Source organism: Crinia signifera, chromosome 4 (genome assembly GCF_055691185.1).
Source record: "Crinia signifera chromosome 4, ASM5569118v1, whole genome shotgun sequence".
In the NCBI taxonomy this organism is placed as follows: Eukaryota; Metazoa; Chordata; class Amphibia; order Anura; family Myobatrachidae; genus Crinia; species Crinia signifera.
Window position 1 is genome coordinate 331,636,805 of NC_139220.1, and position 16,558 is coordinate 331,653,362.

The following is a 16,558-nucleotide window of genomic DNA, read 5'->3' on the forward strand; positions in this document are numbered from 1 at the left end:
CTGACCACAGCGTTTAAATTACCTTATGTCTGCAGATCTCTGGGGAGGGGCGGGACTAAAGCGTCATAATCGCATCCCATGCCCGGAGATAGGCAAATTGAGTAACTTTCCTTCATGGGGGCCGGGCTTAATGATGTCACGTTTAAGCCCCGCCCCTGAGCTCCTGCTGAAAGTCTCCTCTCCGGGCTTCTCCAGGAGAGGAGCTTTTAAAAGTCGGCAACCCTGACTTACACATTGGTACCAGCAGCTGGGAGACCCGGATTACTGTGGTCCTGAGGGGTCTGTAATACCCAGCAAGGTATGTGATCAGTCTGACCATGCCGAGTATTGTGTTATATATGTCTGTTCTACTAACAGCGGGCAGTGCTGGGGATAACAGCACTGACCACACTGACTGCTCTCTGTATGGGAACCAGTATATATATATATATATATATATATATATATATATATATATCACTGCACTAACCACACTGACTGCCCTCTGTAAGGGAACCAGTATATATATATATATATATATATATATATATATATATGTATCACTGCACTAACCACACTGACTGCCCTCTGTAAGGGAACCAGTATATATATATCACGTTCATTAATGCATGTTTAAGCGACATACGATGTCTAAATACTATGTACTGTGTGATGCCAGCCAGACGCCCGCCCCTCCACACCGGAACGATGATGTCATGTTGCTGCGCCGGGAGGAGGCGCCGGCGTGGACGCTGAGCACAACGGAAGGGGATAAAGGTATGTGTTTTACCACTTTGTACATGTTACACATATAACTTAGATAAGGTATTTAAAATTATTACCATATTATCATTGCTATAAACCGTATTCTTGCGCCATAATAATCATGTGGAAACCACTTCTAGTCTCAGTCCCTAGCAGTACTGCAGTCTCCAATAGTTCAGCGCTTTTATTTATATGTTGCAGGATCCTTTATAGACACAACTCCTCTGAATGCTGCCAGATATCAACTTTGCAGAAAGTCTTTTAAGGTGAGCTCACTTTAAACTTGTAGCATTGAATTTATATTTGTGTAATCCTCTGCGAAGATAGGTGTATAACGTGTATTTCCCTATTACGTTATCAGAGTTATAACTTTGGATAGTGACCCTCTTGTATCGAGTCTGTACCTCTGTATCACTATCTTAGCTGTATATAATAAAGGTGACAGAGGCTGCTGAAACAAGCGTTGCCTGTATGTCTTTTGATACAAGGAGCTGTCTCTCCCTAGGCAATAACGTATCCTACCAATTAGCTGGTACTATAACAGGAACAGTCGCTTGTGCTTAGAATATGTTTGCGAAGTACAATAGAATTCTGTGTCTGTAAAGCTGTACTGACTGGAATGTTAGTTCCTAGATTATAACCAATAAGCTGACACTTTTTATATTGCTAAAATATACAGTTCAATAGATATCTTCCCCCTCTCCTTCTCTATTTCCTTATCTACATACTGGTGCTGGGGTAATACTGTCCAACAGGAATTCACTGACAGTGATCTTCACAGATCGTGTATTTACTAAGTAGTGTATCTTGTTCAAATGAGGCGATAACTTTACTTCACTGAAGAATGTAACTGGAGCGCAATATCTGTAATCTATACTCCGCCTCCTCCACATGCAAACGTGTCCTGCACTGAGAGAATCGCCATGATAATACCTTGCTATATAAGTAGAAACAGAGGATGGTATTATTGCTGCTGATTTGTCCTTTACTCCCACAAGCTCACTGAATTTCCACTCTGCCTTTGCTGGCTCAGGGTATGGGTAAAAACCGGACCAGGACAAGACCCCCAGACTGCCTGAAGGGGGGGGGGTCGCTTGCCGGGGGGGTCTGTCTGTGACACCTGTCACCAGGGAGTGGAGGAGGGGGAGAATAAAGCCTCCCTGTATGGTCCGGGCATGTACCGTAGCAAAAAACAGAATGTTCCGGACCACACGGGAAGGCTATAGTCTCCCCTCCCCCATGTCCCTGGTGATAGCTATCACAGGACAAGACACCCCCTCCCCGGACGATACAAGCTCCGGACTGCAGATTTTGATGTCAGGTCCGGCAGTCTGGAGTCTAGTCCGGGTCCGGTTTTTACATAGTTCCGCTGGCTCAGTCTCTGTGTATAGAATTACAGAGGTCTCTGCCCTCCTCTGCTTTAGTGAGCGCTGCACTATCTTTGCATTAGATAACAAGCTATGGAAACACGTTGTCCATGTGTAAAGTTAATGAGTCTCCTCTGCCCTGCTACATAAGGACGGGGCACACTGACTGTAAATATGTTCCTGCCGGGCTCTCTGTTAACCCCTTGAGTGGTGGGTTTTTCTGGGGCAGGGCAAACCTACTAAGGATGGTTTGTCGTCCTTCCCCAGAAAAACCCACCACAGAATCTAGGAAGCCGCCGCTCCCCCCCCCCACCCCCCTCACCTCCACTCCGGCGTTAGTACGCCAGAGCTCCCCTGTTGCCGCCGCTTCCCCCTGCCGCCTGACAGTCATCACACAGGCGGCAGGCTCGGGGATGTTTCACAGTGGCTCGGGAGGACTCGGGTGCCTGAACTCTCCCTAGTCCCCCCAAGCCGCGCCGACCAGCCCCGAGCCTGCCACCTACGTCACAGTGAATGGTGGCTGGCGGCAGAAGCGCGCCGGATACGTTCACCTGAGCGGAGGGGGTGGGAGGCAACAGGAGGGGGAGGTGTTCCCTCCACCTGGCCACACAGCCTGCTCACCCTGTCCCCCCCGCCTCATCCGCCACGCTCTGTCAGGCAGGCTGGCTGGCTTGCTCCACACGGAGGCTGCTTCCTCCGCCCGCCACACAGCCTGCTCACCCCGCCCCCTGCCCTGCTCAGAGCATGAAGCCCTGGCCACCAATGTTATAAGCCAGTAATATATACATTGCTGGCACAGGCCAGCAATGTATATATTACAGGCACCACTGGGCACCAATGATTGCTTATTGGTAGTAGTTTATTTATTTATAAGGTGCCACAAAGTGTCCGCAGCGCCGTACATAGCAAACAAAAAAACAAATTACAAGGTAACTTACAGGGTGTAGTGATAAAATACAGCATAAATAGGGGTATAGCTGGTAGAACTAAAATCAGCATCAGTTCTGAAGTAGGTGTCAAAATGGTCGAGGAGACTGAAGATGAAGTAGAGGAAGGAAAGAACAGGGCAGGAGTGCTGGTGAGGTTAGGAGGTAGGGTGAGTACGTGAGGAAGGAGGGCCCTACTCATAAGAGCTAACAGACTAAAAGGAGGTGGGTGGACGAACGAAAAACAATAGGATAAGTAGGAATGGATGGGAATGGATGGAGGGGTAGGGCAGGCAGGATAGGAGGAACGAAAGAGGTTAGGAGGATGGATAGGCTAGTCGGAAGAAGTGGGTTTTGAGGGAGCGCTTGAAGGAGGGAAGGGAATCAGAAAGCCTGATGGTTGGCGGGAGGTTGTTCCAGTGCAGGGGGGCAGCACGAGAGAAGTCTTGGACACGGGAGTGGAAGGAGGTGATTAGGTGAGAGGTCAGGCGTCGGTCTACGACGGAGCGAAGAGGACAGGAGGGAGTGTGGATAGAAATCAGTGAAGAGAGGTAATGAGCGGTGGAGGAGGAGAGCCTTGTAGGTGGTGGTGAGGAGTTTAAAGAAACTCGGAAAGAAAAGGGGAGCCAGTGAAGAGATCGACAGAGGGGGGAAGCAGAGGTAGAGTGGCGGGAGAGGAAGATGAGCCTAGCAGCGGAGTTAAGAATGAATTGGAGAGGGCCAAGAGGTAGCCCGGAGAGAAGGATGTTGCAGTAGTCAAGGCGAGAGATGAAAAGAGAGTGAATGAGAATTTTGATCACGTGAGTGGAGAGGAATGGTCTGATGCGAAAGATGTTGCATAGGTGAAAGCGGCAAGACTGTGAGTGCGCAAAAATGTGGGGGGTGAAAGAGAGGGAGGAGTCAATGATGACACAGAGGCAGCACGTTTGGACAGTGGAGATGATCTCGGGTTCACCAGTGCTGATGGAGAGAAGAGGGGATGTTCGGGGGATGGAAGATTAGAAGTTCAGTTTTAGCCATGTTTAGTTTCAGGAAACATTGGATCATCCAGGCTGAGATGGCTGTGAGGCATTCGGAGATCTTGGACAGGAGTGATGGGGATAGGTCGGGGGAGGAGAAATAGATTAGGGTATCATCAGCATAAAGGTGGTAATGGAAGCCAAAGGAGCTGATGAGGGTGCCCAGAGAGGTGGTGTAGAGGGAGAAGAGGAGAGGGCCAAGGTCTGACCCTTGGGGAACAAGACTGGCTGCGGGGTAGTAGGAGAGGAGGAGCTCGGAGTGGAGACGGAGAAGGAGAGATCAGAGAGGTATGAGGTGAACCAGGAGAAGACCGTGTGTTGCCAAAGGAGCGGAGCGTGTTGAGCAGGAGAGGGTGGTCAACAGTGTCAAAGGCAGCCGACAGATCAAGCTGGATGAGGATTGAGAAGAAGCCTTTGGATTTAGCCGATAGTAGTACAGATGGAACATGCTCTTTGCAGGGGCTTCTATCACCAGCCCCCTCCAGCGGCCGGCTCTCGCCAGGGGAGCATGCGCACAAGACGCTCTCAGGCGCCCCATGGCTATGGAGCTGGCTCCGCCACCTTCCCACGGTGCCTCTTGCCACCCCACCGTCCCCTATCCCTGCCCATCTTCCTGAAGAGGAGACGGGCAGGATGCCGCCACGGCGCCGTCCTTAAACTGGGAAGCGCGTGCATGTGAGACGCACTTGTGTCCCAGTCAGATGGAGCACCGGTGAGCGCCAGCGCAGGCATGCTGGCGATCCTCGGCCAAGGATCAGAGGCTCCATCTGTATATACATAGCTGGCACAGGCCAGCAATGTATATATTACTGGCCACCATGGGTTAAATTGAGCCAGAACGGGGCATAACTGCGTTCCGTCGGTTCACCTTGCCCTGCTGTCTGTCCATGCCTGCATCGTTAAAGAGACAGCCTGCAGAGCGGTGGTAAACCTGGCTGTCTCAGAGCAGGTCCAACCATCCGCTGTTCGGCTATTTCAAATGACACGCCTGCTTGCAACTCGCGAGCCACCGTTGCCTGATTGGCTGCGAGTCGCGGACAGATGGACCTGCTCTGAGACAGTCGGATTTCCCCACCGCTCTGCTCCTTTACTGATGCAGGCAGGGACAGACAGCAGGGCAAGGTGAGCGTAAGGATGCAGAACCGAACAGTGCAATGCACATAGCATCTTACCCCTGGCACCGTGCATGTTACCCCTGGCACCGTGCATAAAAAACCCTAGCAATGAGCATGTAGGTAAACGGCATTTATGTGGCATTATATGTATTGGGCATTACAGTGTGTGGCATAATGTGTAATGGGCATTACAGTATGTGGTATATGTGAATTGGGCATTACAGTGTGTGGCATAATGTGTAATGGGCATTACAGTATGTGGTATATGTGTAATCGGCATTATGGTGTGCATAGTCCCCTGTCCCACAAAGCCATGCCTTAAATTTTCCGCAGGCCAACAATGTATATGTTACCGCCGCCACTGCCCCCCCCCCCAATGTATATTTTGTTATGGCGTAACGTATACATTGCCGGTGCAAGTGAATGGATTTCTCCCTACATGCACAGCTACAAATGAAATGTTTGCCGTGCACATGGGTGGGATTTTGCTGCATGGGTGGAGTTTACCTAATTGCTGGGCTCCGAATATACGCAGCCCAGCAATCAGTTCTGAATCAGGCACCAAGAACAGAAATGCACTGAATAAAATGGCCCCTGCTCCCACCCTTGTAATTCAAACCCCGCCCATTATGTAAATCGCCTTTTATATGAAAGATTTTTTTAGCAAAGGCTTTAAGATCCATACACACTGGGCGACTATGCCCAGTGTGTATGGACAGCATTAATGCCAGTCATCGCTGAGGGGAAAGGCGCTCAGTGCATACACACTGAGCGACTTTCGCCCTGCCCGGCGCCGACGGAGGGGGAGAATGGCTTTGCAGAGCTATGCAAAGCCGTCCTAAAAGCGGCTCATCTGCTGGTATAACCAGGTATTTCCAGCAGATGAACGGCTTTCCCGGCGATGATACGGGAGCGCGCACCAGCGCTCACCGCTCATTGCCAGGGCATACACACTGGGCGGCTTTGAGCTGAAAGCCGCTCAAACTACGTGTTTTCAGCGACTTTCAGCTCAAAGTCGCCCAGTGTGTATGGGCCTTTAGGCTCCTGAAAATCTCTTGCTCTTTGAGGAAAATAGCTCAGTGTGTACGCACTACTTTGGTGAAAGATATATCTATCTAAGATTTTGGCAAAGTCTTTTGAAATGAAAATCTTCTAGTGTGTATGGGCCTTAAATGTATGTCTTTAAACTCCAATAACATGAATTTATATGTTTATTTCATTGTAACAAACTATATCTTTAATACATACCATATTCTTAGTTTCATATATTCTTTTTTTATATTTTATATTTTATATTTTTTCCTCCTGTTGCTAATTGTGAAAAATAATTATCAATAATCAGCATCTTTTAGATTATAACTGTTTTTTATTAATATTATTTGGTAGTGGCTCACAGCACAGGATATGCTGTGATCTAGGAATCTTCTCAAAAATGCCTCTTGTGGTCAAAGTGGGAAATGCATTGTGTCCCATTTATTTTCTATTACTGCAAAAGTTTGTGTTACCATGGTAACCTATATACAGTAGTTCTTACGAGATTGGGAGTAGCCCGCTTGATGTGATAATATATGTAGTCTAAGTTTGCCCATTTTATAGTATTGCCTGCCTTATTATAGATGTAGATATAAGGTTCCTGTTGCAAATTCTCATATCAGTAGCGATAATTGTGGACGAACAACCAGAAACCGGATACAAAAAAAGTTGAAGTGTATTAGACTATGAATGCGCAGTAGGCTGCAATGCCAGTGACTCCTAAGTATGTGGAGTTTTCCCAAAGCCTCCACCAAAGGTAAACATGCGAGAAAAAAATTTCAAAGGTGTCACTTAGCTTGCGCTGATTCAAAATTTAAATCCGGAGGTATATGGATCCCCGGGATGAAAATGAAGAAGAAATATATATAGTGAAGTATTTAATCACAGTATATAAAAACAATTTAAAACATCAATACAGTTTCAATTAAAATTCATCACATCAAAATATGGCAGTGGAATGGATGGCTTGCAGAAAAAATTACCAGAGAGGGTGTGAACTGGTATAGCAACACAGTTCATATAAAGCATAGGATTTGCAGGATACCCCGGGTGATAACTGCTCCTCTTTGCTTCTGATGATGTAAAGTGCCCGTGCTCTGTGCAAAAATTGCTGACTCTGCCGTCCGTCCACCGCTCCACCAACCAACGCGTTTCGACCCATTACAGGGGTCTTTTTCAAGGTCCTGATAGTGTACATCTGATGTGACATGCTTCTATCCTTAAATAGAATCCGTGTTCCCCCGATGCACCGCTGCACACAGCTGAATCCTATACACAGTGTGCCTACATTGTCCATGATTCATTGCGGTGCGGCGGTCGGCCGTTACATCACTTCCGGTTTGTAGTTCCAATAGTGCCGCTGGGACTACCTCTCCCAGTGTCCCTTGCGTAATTGTAGTCACTTCCGGAATCGCGTCTTTCTGTCTATTTCAGGATCGATATCATAAACAGTGCTATGTGCATATAATATGCTTATTTTATCTGAAACAATAGAACTCACTTTAAAATCATATTACAATATAAATGCAGTTCTCGGTACTAATGTAATATCTGGGCTCCCGTTTTTCTTATGAGACCCGGTCCCCTCGCGGGGCTCGCTGCGCTCGCCACACTATATAAAATCAACTCCATGCGTAGTTGGATAGTAGCGGTATGAAAAAATGGGGTGCATTTAACATGGGAGTCCAGATAATACATAAGTACCCAGTTCTCTATCATACCATTTTTATTGTGTTCTATATTACAACACGCAGAAGTCAGTTTTAAAGTGACAGTGCTCATTTAAAGTGACAGTGCTCAGATCATCTATAAGAACCATTTCACCTCAAAATCTGCATTGAGGCCTCCTGGTTGTAAGGTGTTAAGTTCATAAATGGTTCTCATTTCTTCTTTGGCCAGTTGTTTTGCTAAATCTCGTCTACGCCAATGGCCTTTGACCCATTTTATTCCACAGAATTTTTTAATCCCTGCTATAGATTTATTATGGAATTTAGAAAAATGATCTGATAATGCATGTGTATTGGTACCCTTGTGTATATTCTGCACATGCTCACCAATCCTTGTCTTTAGAGCTCGTGATGTGCGGCCTATATACACAAGGTTACACGTGCATTCAATTGCGTAGATTACACTGGTTGTGTTGCAAGTAATGAAATTTACAATTTTTACTGTAGTTCCATTCACATAAAATTCTGTCATTTTTGATCCCTCTCCCTTGATATTTCATCATCCCATACATTGGCCGCACCTATGAAATCCTTGCGTTTTGATCCTAGTGGCAAGAGTTTTTGGAGGCAGTGCACTACTCACTAGTCTATTTTGTAAATTAGATGCTTTTCTATATATACATTTGGGATGGGGAGGTAGGTGATTCCCTATAATGGGATCTTTTTTCAATACTTCCCAGTGTTTTTTCAGAGATGCTTCGATTTTCTTACATTGACAATTATAAGTGATGATAAAAGACCATTCAAAACCACTTTTTGTTTTCTTTTCCTTTTGTTTCTCTTCTAAAAAGTCATTTCTCGACATTTCGGATACCATATCATTAGTTGCATCCACTGTGTTTTTACAGTACCCTGAGGCTACGAATTTGTTTGTCATTTCCTTTGCTTGTCCTGAGTAGATTCCCACATCAGAGCAATTCCTCCTAATCCTTCTAAACTGGCTGCCTGGGATAGACTGCAGCCAGTTATGGTGATGACAGCTATCAGCCCTCAGATAGGTACCTGAATCCGTTTTTTTTTTTTTTTTTTTTTAGTTTGAATGATATTGTCTGTAACAAACACTGTGTTGTCCAGGAAGTTGGTAGTTTCTGCACTTATTTCAAAAGTGAGCTCTATGTTTTTGGAGTTGCTATTTAAAAATGCACAAAAACCATTTAAAAGACTCCTCTCCCCTCTCCAGATACAAAAGACGTCATCTATATAGCGCTTCCAGGACACCAGGTTCGCTCCATAAGGATTGTTGTTAAAAATTGCCTCCTTCTCCCACTGCCCCATGAAGAGATTGGCATAACTTGGAGCGAACCTGGTGCCCATAGCGGTCCCAACTTGCTGTAAATAGAAGACGCCATTAAAAACAAAATAATTGTTTTTTAAAATAAATTCTACACCTTCTATCAGGAGTTTTTTCAAACCTCCCTCTATATTACACTCAGTTAGACTTTCTGATATAGCACTTAATAGGGATACTGGAGACTAGGGGATCAGAATTCAGGAGGCAGAGCAATCTGCCAACAAGTATATAAAACTACATACCAGGTGTGTGGAGCTGGAGCAGTAACCAGCTGCTGGAAGGCTGATATCTCTAGTTCTGGGTATAGTAGAGACAAGCTACTAGTGTCCTTCAAAGGGGGAGAGTCCCAGCTTTTGGAATATACCCTCAGAAAAACTCTAAGTCAGACAGAAACTGAAATATCTGACTGGGGAGAGCAATTAACAGGCTTGGATGGGGACATCTCCGGTTCCCCAGGGCCGATTTTTAAAATTCTTGTACCAGTGGAAAGAGGGGACCCTAGATTCCTGGGGGGTTTCTGGTTACTCAGAAACCCCCCCTGCGTGCGCTACTGCTGTGCACACATGTTTATTCCTCTCCTAAAAATGTCACATAAACCCATGACTTCATCCACCTCAATACCCGACACAATATGGGTGTGACACACGGACACAATTAATACATTTATGTGCAAGACTGCATAGAAAACATTTCACATCAAACTTGGTTACTTAACTTCTTTTAATTGGTTTTGCTGTTAGGCTTGACAGCACACAAATAAATAATGTTTGAGAAATGAATATACAAAATAAAAAATGAGCTGAAACATCTGGGGCACAACAGCTGCATGCTGAAATGAAAGTCCACCCCAGCATAGGATCTGCATCATCAAATAATTATGCTAGCCAGGTTACAGGACATCAAACCAAGACTTTGCATTTACAGAGGGAGAACTTGGAATTTTGGTACCCTGTGCACGGGAATAGAACGAGTTTGCCCACAGGAAGCGGCCCTCCACAACAAAGGACAAGATTTGGTACAAAAACAGACAAAGTCAATAGGTGGCACCCTCGTTGGCCCGTGGGGTTTGGGGGGCTCATATACTGAGTATGGTGGTGGTGGTGGGTACCTTCTGGCAGCACGGGGTGGGGCAGCTAGTTTATTGGCTGCAAGGGACGCAAAAAAGTGCCCTTGTGGTGCAGGCAATCTCTGCAGAATGTCATTCTGGCATATGGATTGCTGGTGCCGTGAAACTACACAAATGTGTTCTGAGACAGCAGATCCAGGGAGGTCAGCTCAAGATGGGAAGGATAGGGCCCACCCCCCCGGTGGTCTGGCTGTGCACCGTCCACTCAGCTTCCTCTTCAGGGCACATTTGAAGTCCTGCTACCTTAAAAAAATGGTAAAAAATATGTAAATCAACTACATATGTAATGGTCTCAGCTACCACACTGCATTAGTAGTGAAAAGTTAGCATTGTGGCTGGTATGATCTGACTCAATATAATTTTGCTGCTTCCTGATTGTGGACTCCATAACACAGCATCAAACTATCAAATATTGCAACTAATTGAAGGGAAACATAATCCACATGTTTAACGGCCACAGTTTTGGACATGTTACAGTAAGGTGAGTTACCCCACATAACATTTTACTTTCTCCATTTCCCAAAATCCTTTGTGGGTCATGTTCAAAATGCAAACATATTTATTCGCAATCTTTTTTGCACACATAATTATGGCTGAACCATGACATATACAGATCTTGTACATGGTGCAAGGTGTCAGAATCACACCACCTAGACAGCACTCCCTTACATAAATTTGCTCACGTGTCTAAATGAACTAACGACATATCAACAAACACACCTTTGTCCTAAAAGATGTATAGTTTTTTTTGTTGTGACACAAACAAATCCATATGAGTTAAAAACACACACTTGCCTTTTTCACACACACTTTATATCCCTGTACTGTGGTGACACCTTATTCACTTCATCTGTGATTTTATCCTAAATCTTGTCCTTCGCTGAGGGCGTTAGCTTCCTGCTGACAAGTGCCGCAGTGGTGGAGTATGAGCATCACACGGCCAGCAGCCCGGTTGTGGAAGGAGGACAGGGAGTGTGGGATCGGGTTTGGTGCCCATCCTACACAGAGAAAGAGAGCGGCTGGAGAGAGTGGGGAGGAGAAGTACGAGTGTACCTGGCCGTCCGGCCACGGATGGAGCCTGAGGCTTTCACCGAAATCCTGCTGTGGATGACACCGTGTGACAGACGTCTGGGCTTCATTGACGATCGTTTCACCGGACGATTGTTTCACCAGAAGAGGCTTTCTCAAGGTATGCACACACCATGGAGACGCATTGGCCAATGACGCTATCAGCCTCTATAGCACTGGGACAGCACTACAGAGACTGTTAGCTGCGCCGGAGAAAGCAGACTGTCAGTGCGGGGTGAGCTGGCTATGCAGAAGGGAGACCAGTGCTGGATCCTGGATTGGTAAGTATATTGGTGTAAAAGTAAGGTTTGTGTTTGTGTGTGAAATAAAGTTATACTTTTCTGTTTGTGCGTGTTTTATTTTAACATTCTTTTTACAGGTGGATTACAAGTCCCAGTGGGCCCATTAATGCTCCGCATGCTGAAACTTGGGGTTCTCCAAGTCCCAGCATGCGGGGGAGGTCTGCTGGCACTTTTAGTTCTCCTGCATAAAGCAATTTTATGTATGTGAGTTGTAACCCTATCCGGCCGGCGTCCACTGGCCACGGACGCCGGTGACAGCGCCAGGCTTCAGCCCTGGATGGGTGAAGCTTGTGGGGGGCTTTGTTAGGGGATCCCCACTCCTCCAGGTACCTCGTCAAAGGCTGACCAGCCACGGTGCTCATGTTTCAGCCGGGGGACCTTATATAAAAAGTGTCCTCTGGCTGTGGCATGACACCGCAGGCTGTTGGAGCCCGGTGCTGGTTTCAATTTTTTGTCCCCCATATTTTTGGAACCAGGACCGGTCCAAGAATCCGTGGCTGGTTTCAGAAATAAAGGGGACCCCTATGCCTTTTGTCCCCCCGTATTTTTGGAACCAGGTCCGGCTCAATGAGCCTGGGGCTGGATATCCTCAAGAGGGGGGACCTCACGACGTTTTGTTTTTTATAAACATAAATTCGCACATTACCTCAAATTCACACATTTTCATGCCTAAAAATCGCACATTTTCATGCCTAAAAATCGCCCATTAACGAACTTTATCGCACTTCTTTTCCAGAATACGCACCTCATGGGCGATTTTGAAAGTGTGAAAAAAATCACATCCTATTAAAGGTCACCCTTGGTGTCATATTCTCTCGCTCAGAAATTGAGTCGTATGTTCAGTTATTAGAATATATTTTCTCACCTCTATAAATTGCTACAGAATTTGGAGTAGGACCTTAGTTTTAATCAACTATAATAAATAAATAATAAAGGTAATCTCATGATGAGTGTATATATTGTATAGATGGAGATGTTGCAGATTTGTTAGCTGTGTAGAACAGTCTCTGTGTGAGATAGATATAATTGCATTGATAATAAAAATGGACACCGTGCCTCATGATTAAATAAAAAAGAGATAGATGTATTAAAAAAAGATGACGTTTGATATAGTACTCAGTAATGAGGTGGTCTACAGGGTAATATGAATCCGTAATGTGATAAACTATTAACAAATTGGAAAATAATGTGAATAAGTGTGTAAAATTGATGACTAAGAATTAATAATCAATTGTGTTGAAATAGTTGACAAGAAAGTGTACTTATGTATTAATAAAGAGAAGAGTTAGTGCATTTATTTATAATAAAGAGAATTAGTGCATTTATTTAATCTATTAGGTGATATTGGAATAATATAAAATATATGACATGGTGAGTGAAACATGCAAACAATGTGTGAATCAAATGAAACCTTAACATAAATGAGATATTTATATCATAACAAGAGTGTGTGATAATTACGAATAATTATATGGTGATGTGTACCATATTTGAAAATCATTAGTGTCATTCAGTGAATTGGTTGGGGGATTGGTGGAATTTTGAAGCCAATATTTGATATACATTTTATAGATATACATATCTTCCTCATTAGAGTATGCATATTTATTAAACATGAGAAAATTTCCAATGACAAATGATTACACTGGAAATTGGATGATTACATTAGGAAATACTAACCAAATGATGGTTATATAGGTTGCCCCATAGTTTGTGTAATTATAGGAAAGCTGTGTAACAATTTTCCTCATTTAGGCCACCTGTGGTCCGGGTATTCATCAGAAAAATAAGTCTGGCCTCTTGTTTTAGCGATTCCTTATCCAGGTTGCCCCTTCTGATGCCCATTTAGATTTTTTGCATCCAAAAACTTGAAGTCCATTGGGGTTTCCTTGATGAAACTTAAGGAAATGTTTAGCAACCGGTGTAATTGGCTTCATGCAGGTGATCTCTTTTTGCATTCTTGATGCTGGATATGTGTTCCATCAGCCTTCTATGTAACGGTCTTTTTGTTTTGCCAATGTAATGTAAATTACATGGGCATTTTAGATTATAAACAACACCAACCATGTTGCATGTGATGTAATCTTGGATTTTCCACGTTTTATAGAATTTGTCACAATAGGAAGTTGTGGGTACCGTAATAGCACAGGCCTTGCAGGTTCCCCATTTATAGGATCCTTTTTTGTGGATTTTAGGGACATGGACTCTTTCAAGGTGGCTATGAACCAGGACGTCTCTTAGATTACTACATCTCCTCCAACTGATTTGGATACGTTCCTCTAACACTTTAGCAAGTCTTCAAAATATCGATATGTTTGTTGAGAATGGTTTGAATTTCCTGCCATTCTAGACAGAATGTACCAATAAAGTGTACGGTGCCTGTGGTATCCTTTGTTTTGTTAATGTTTGGAGTAAGTAGTTGTCTTATACCTTGTTCCCTTTTTCCTCCCTTCCCCTTGCTTCCACCACAATGTGGCTGTCTTTGCCCTCTATTCTACACTCATTTATTGGTTTAAGGTTTATTACCGTACCCTCCCCCACCTGCCTAGTTTACAGCTTATACAATATAAGTAGTGTTATCCTGGTAACCATTATGTTTTTATATATTCATTTTCTTACAGGACATATAAGGAGCAGGATTCAAATTAAGAGGACGTGGAAAGGGAAATTGTTCTCCGATCAAGCCAACTAAATACATAATATCTCCTTACACCTCAGGAGGAGGAACAAACACTATTTTATTTTCTGGATAGAAGAAACCTTCAGCAACTAATTTGTTTCTCACCTCATACATGATGAGTCTCACAGGAGAGAAGCCACATGTGTGTTCTGAGTGTGACAAAGGCTTTACATGTAAATCACAGCTTCTCATACATCAGAGGAGTCACACAGGAGAGAAACCACATGTGTGCTCTGAGTGTGACAAAGGCTTTACATGTAAATCACAGCTTCTGGTACATCAGAGGAGTCACACAGGAGAGAAACCACATGTGTGCTCTGAGTGTGACAAAGGCTTTACATGTAAATCACAGCTTCTCATACAGCAGAGGAGTCACACTGGAGAGAAGCCATATAAATGTTCTGAATGCAGCAAATGTTTTTCCCAGAAGTCACAGCTTGTCCGACATCAGAGGAGTCACACAGGGGAGAAGCCATATAAATGTTCTGAATGGAGCAAATGTTTTCACCAGAAGTCAGATCTTGTCCTACATCAGAGGAGTCACACAGGAGAGAAGCCATATAAATGTTCTGAGTGCAGCAAATGTTTTTCCCATAAGTCACATCTTGTCCGACATCAGAGGAGTCACACAGGAGAGAAACCATATAAATGTTCTGAATGCAGCAAATGTTTTTCCCAGAAGTCAAATCTTGTCCAACATCAGAGGAGTCACACAGCAGAGAAACCATATAAATGTTCTGAATGCAGCAAATGTTTTTCCCAGAAGTCAAATCTTGTCCAACATCAGAGGAGTCACACAGGAGAGAAGCCATATAAATGCTCTGAATGCAGCAAATGTTTTCCCCATAAGTCACATCTTGTCCAACATCAGATGAGTCACACAGGAGAGAATCCATATAAGTGTTCTGAATGCAGCAAATGTTTTTCCCGGAAGTCACTTCTTGTCCAACATCAGAGGATTCACACAGGAGAGAAGCCACATAAATGTTCTGAATGCAGCAAATGTTTTTCCCAGAAGTCACTTCTTGTCCAACATCAGAGGAGTCACACAGGAGAGAAGCCATATACATGTTCTGAATGCAGCAAATGTTTTTCCCAGAAGTCACATCTTGTCCTACATCAGAGGAGTCACACAGGAGAGAAACCATATAAATGTTCTGAATGCAGCAAATGTTTTTCCCAGAAGTCACTTCTTGTCCAACATCAGAGGAGTCACACAGGAGAGAAGCCATATTAATGTTCTGAATGCAGCAAATGTTTTTCCCAGAAGTCACATCTTGTCCAACATCAGAGGAGTCACACAGGAGAGAAGCCATATAAATGTTTTGAATGTAGCAAATATTTTTCTTCTGCTCTGTTTCACTCACTGTATGTACAATGCCGCGCTTTGCCTCTCTCCCTGTGTACGTGCACTGCTGGGCTTTGCCTTCCTCCGTATGTATGTACACTTCTGGGCTTTGCCTCCCTCCCTGTGTACATACACTGCTGTGGTCTGCCTCTTTCCCTCTACCAACACTGCTAACTCCCTCTGCCTAACTCCCTGTACGTATACTGCTGTGCTCTGACTTCTTCCCTGTACAGACACTGCTGGGCTCGGCCTCACTCCCTGTACATACACTGCTGTGCTCTGCCTCCCTCCCTGTGTATGTACATTGCTGGGCCCTGCCTCCCTCCCTGTGTATGTACATTGCTGGGCTCTGCCTCCCTCCCTGTGTGCGTACACTGCTGTGCTCTGCCTTCTTCCGTGTACGTACACTGCTGGGCTCGGCCTCCCTCCCTGTACATACACTGCTGGGCTCTGCCTCCCTCCCTGTACATACACTGCTGGGCTCTGCCTCCCTCCCTTTATATGTACATTGCTGGGCTCTGCCTCCCTCTCTGTGTACATACACTGCTTGGCTCTGCCTCCCTCTCTGTGTACATACACTGCTGGGCTCTGCCTCCCTCCCTGTGTACATACACTGCTGGGCTCTGCCTCCCTCTCTGTGTACATACACTGCTGGGCTCTGCCTCCCTCCCTGTGTATGTACATTGCTGGGCTCTGCCTCCCTCCCTGTGTGCGTACACTGCTGTGCTCTGCCTTCTTCCGTGTACGTACACTGCTGGGCTCGGCCTCCCTCCCTGTACATACACTGCTGAGCTCTGCCTCCCTCCCTGTACA

The 16,558-nt window shown here is 45.0% G+C and overlaps 2 protein-coding genes across 4 annotated transcripts in view; both read left to right on the plus strand.

Annotated features, from left to right (window-relative positions):
• LOC146075992 (uncharacterized) overlaps window positions 1-16,558 on the plus strand; it is a 411,577-nt gene that overhangs the window by 108,177 nt on the left and 286,842 nt on the right. The gene's annotated exons all lie outside the window — the stretch shown is intronic.
• Window positions 656-16,202, plus strand: LOC146072876 (uncharacterized). 2 transcript variants are annotated; one of them, XM_083180057.1, is made up of 3 exons: window positions 656-756; window positions 946-1,010; window positions 14,339-16,202. In XM_083180057.1, exon 3 carries the CDS (start codon window positions 14,510-14,512, stop codon window positions 15,632-15,634), a length of 1,125 nt encoding a protein of 374 aa, XP_083036183.1. In that variant the 5' UTR covers window positions 656-756; window positions 946-1,010; window positions 14,339-14,509; the 3' UTR covers window positions 15,635-16,202. The 2 variants fall into 2 exon arrangements, with proteins under 2 accessions (XP_083036183.1, XP_083036184.1); XM_083180058.1 differs by lacking the exon at window positions 656-756 and having other exon boundaries at window positions 835-1,010.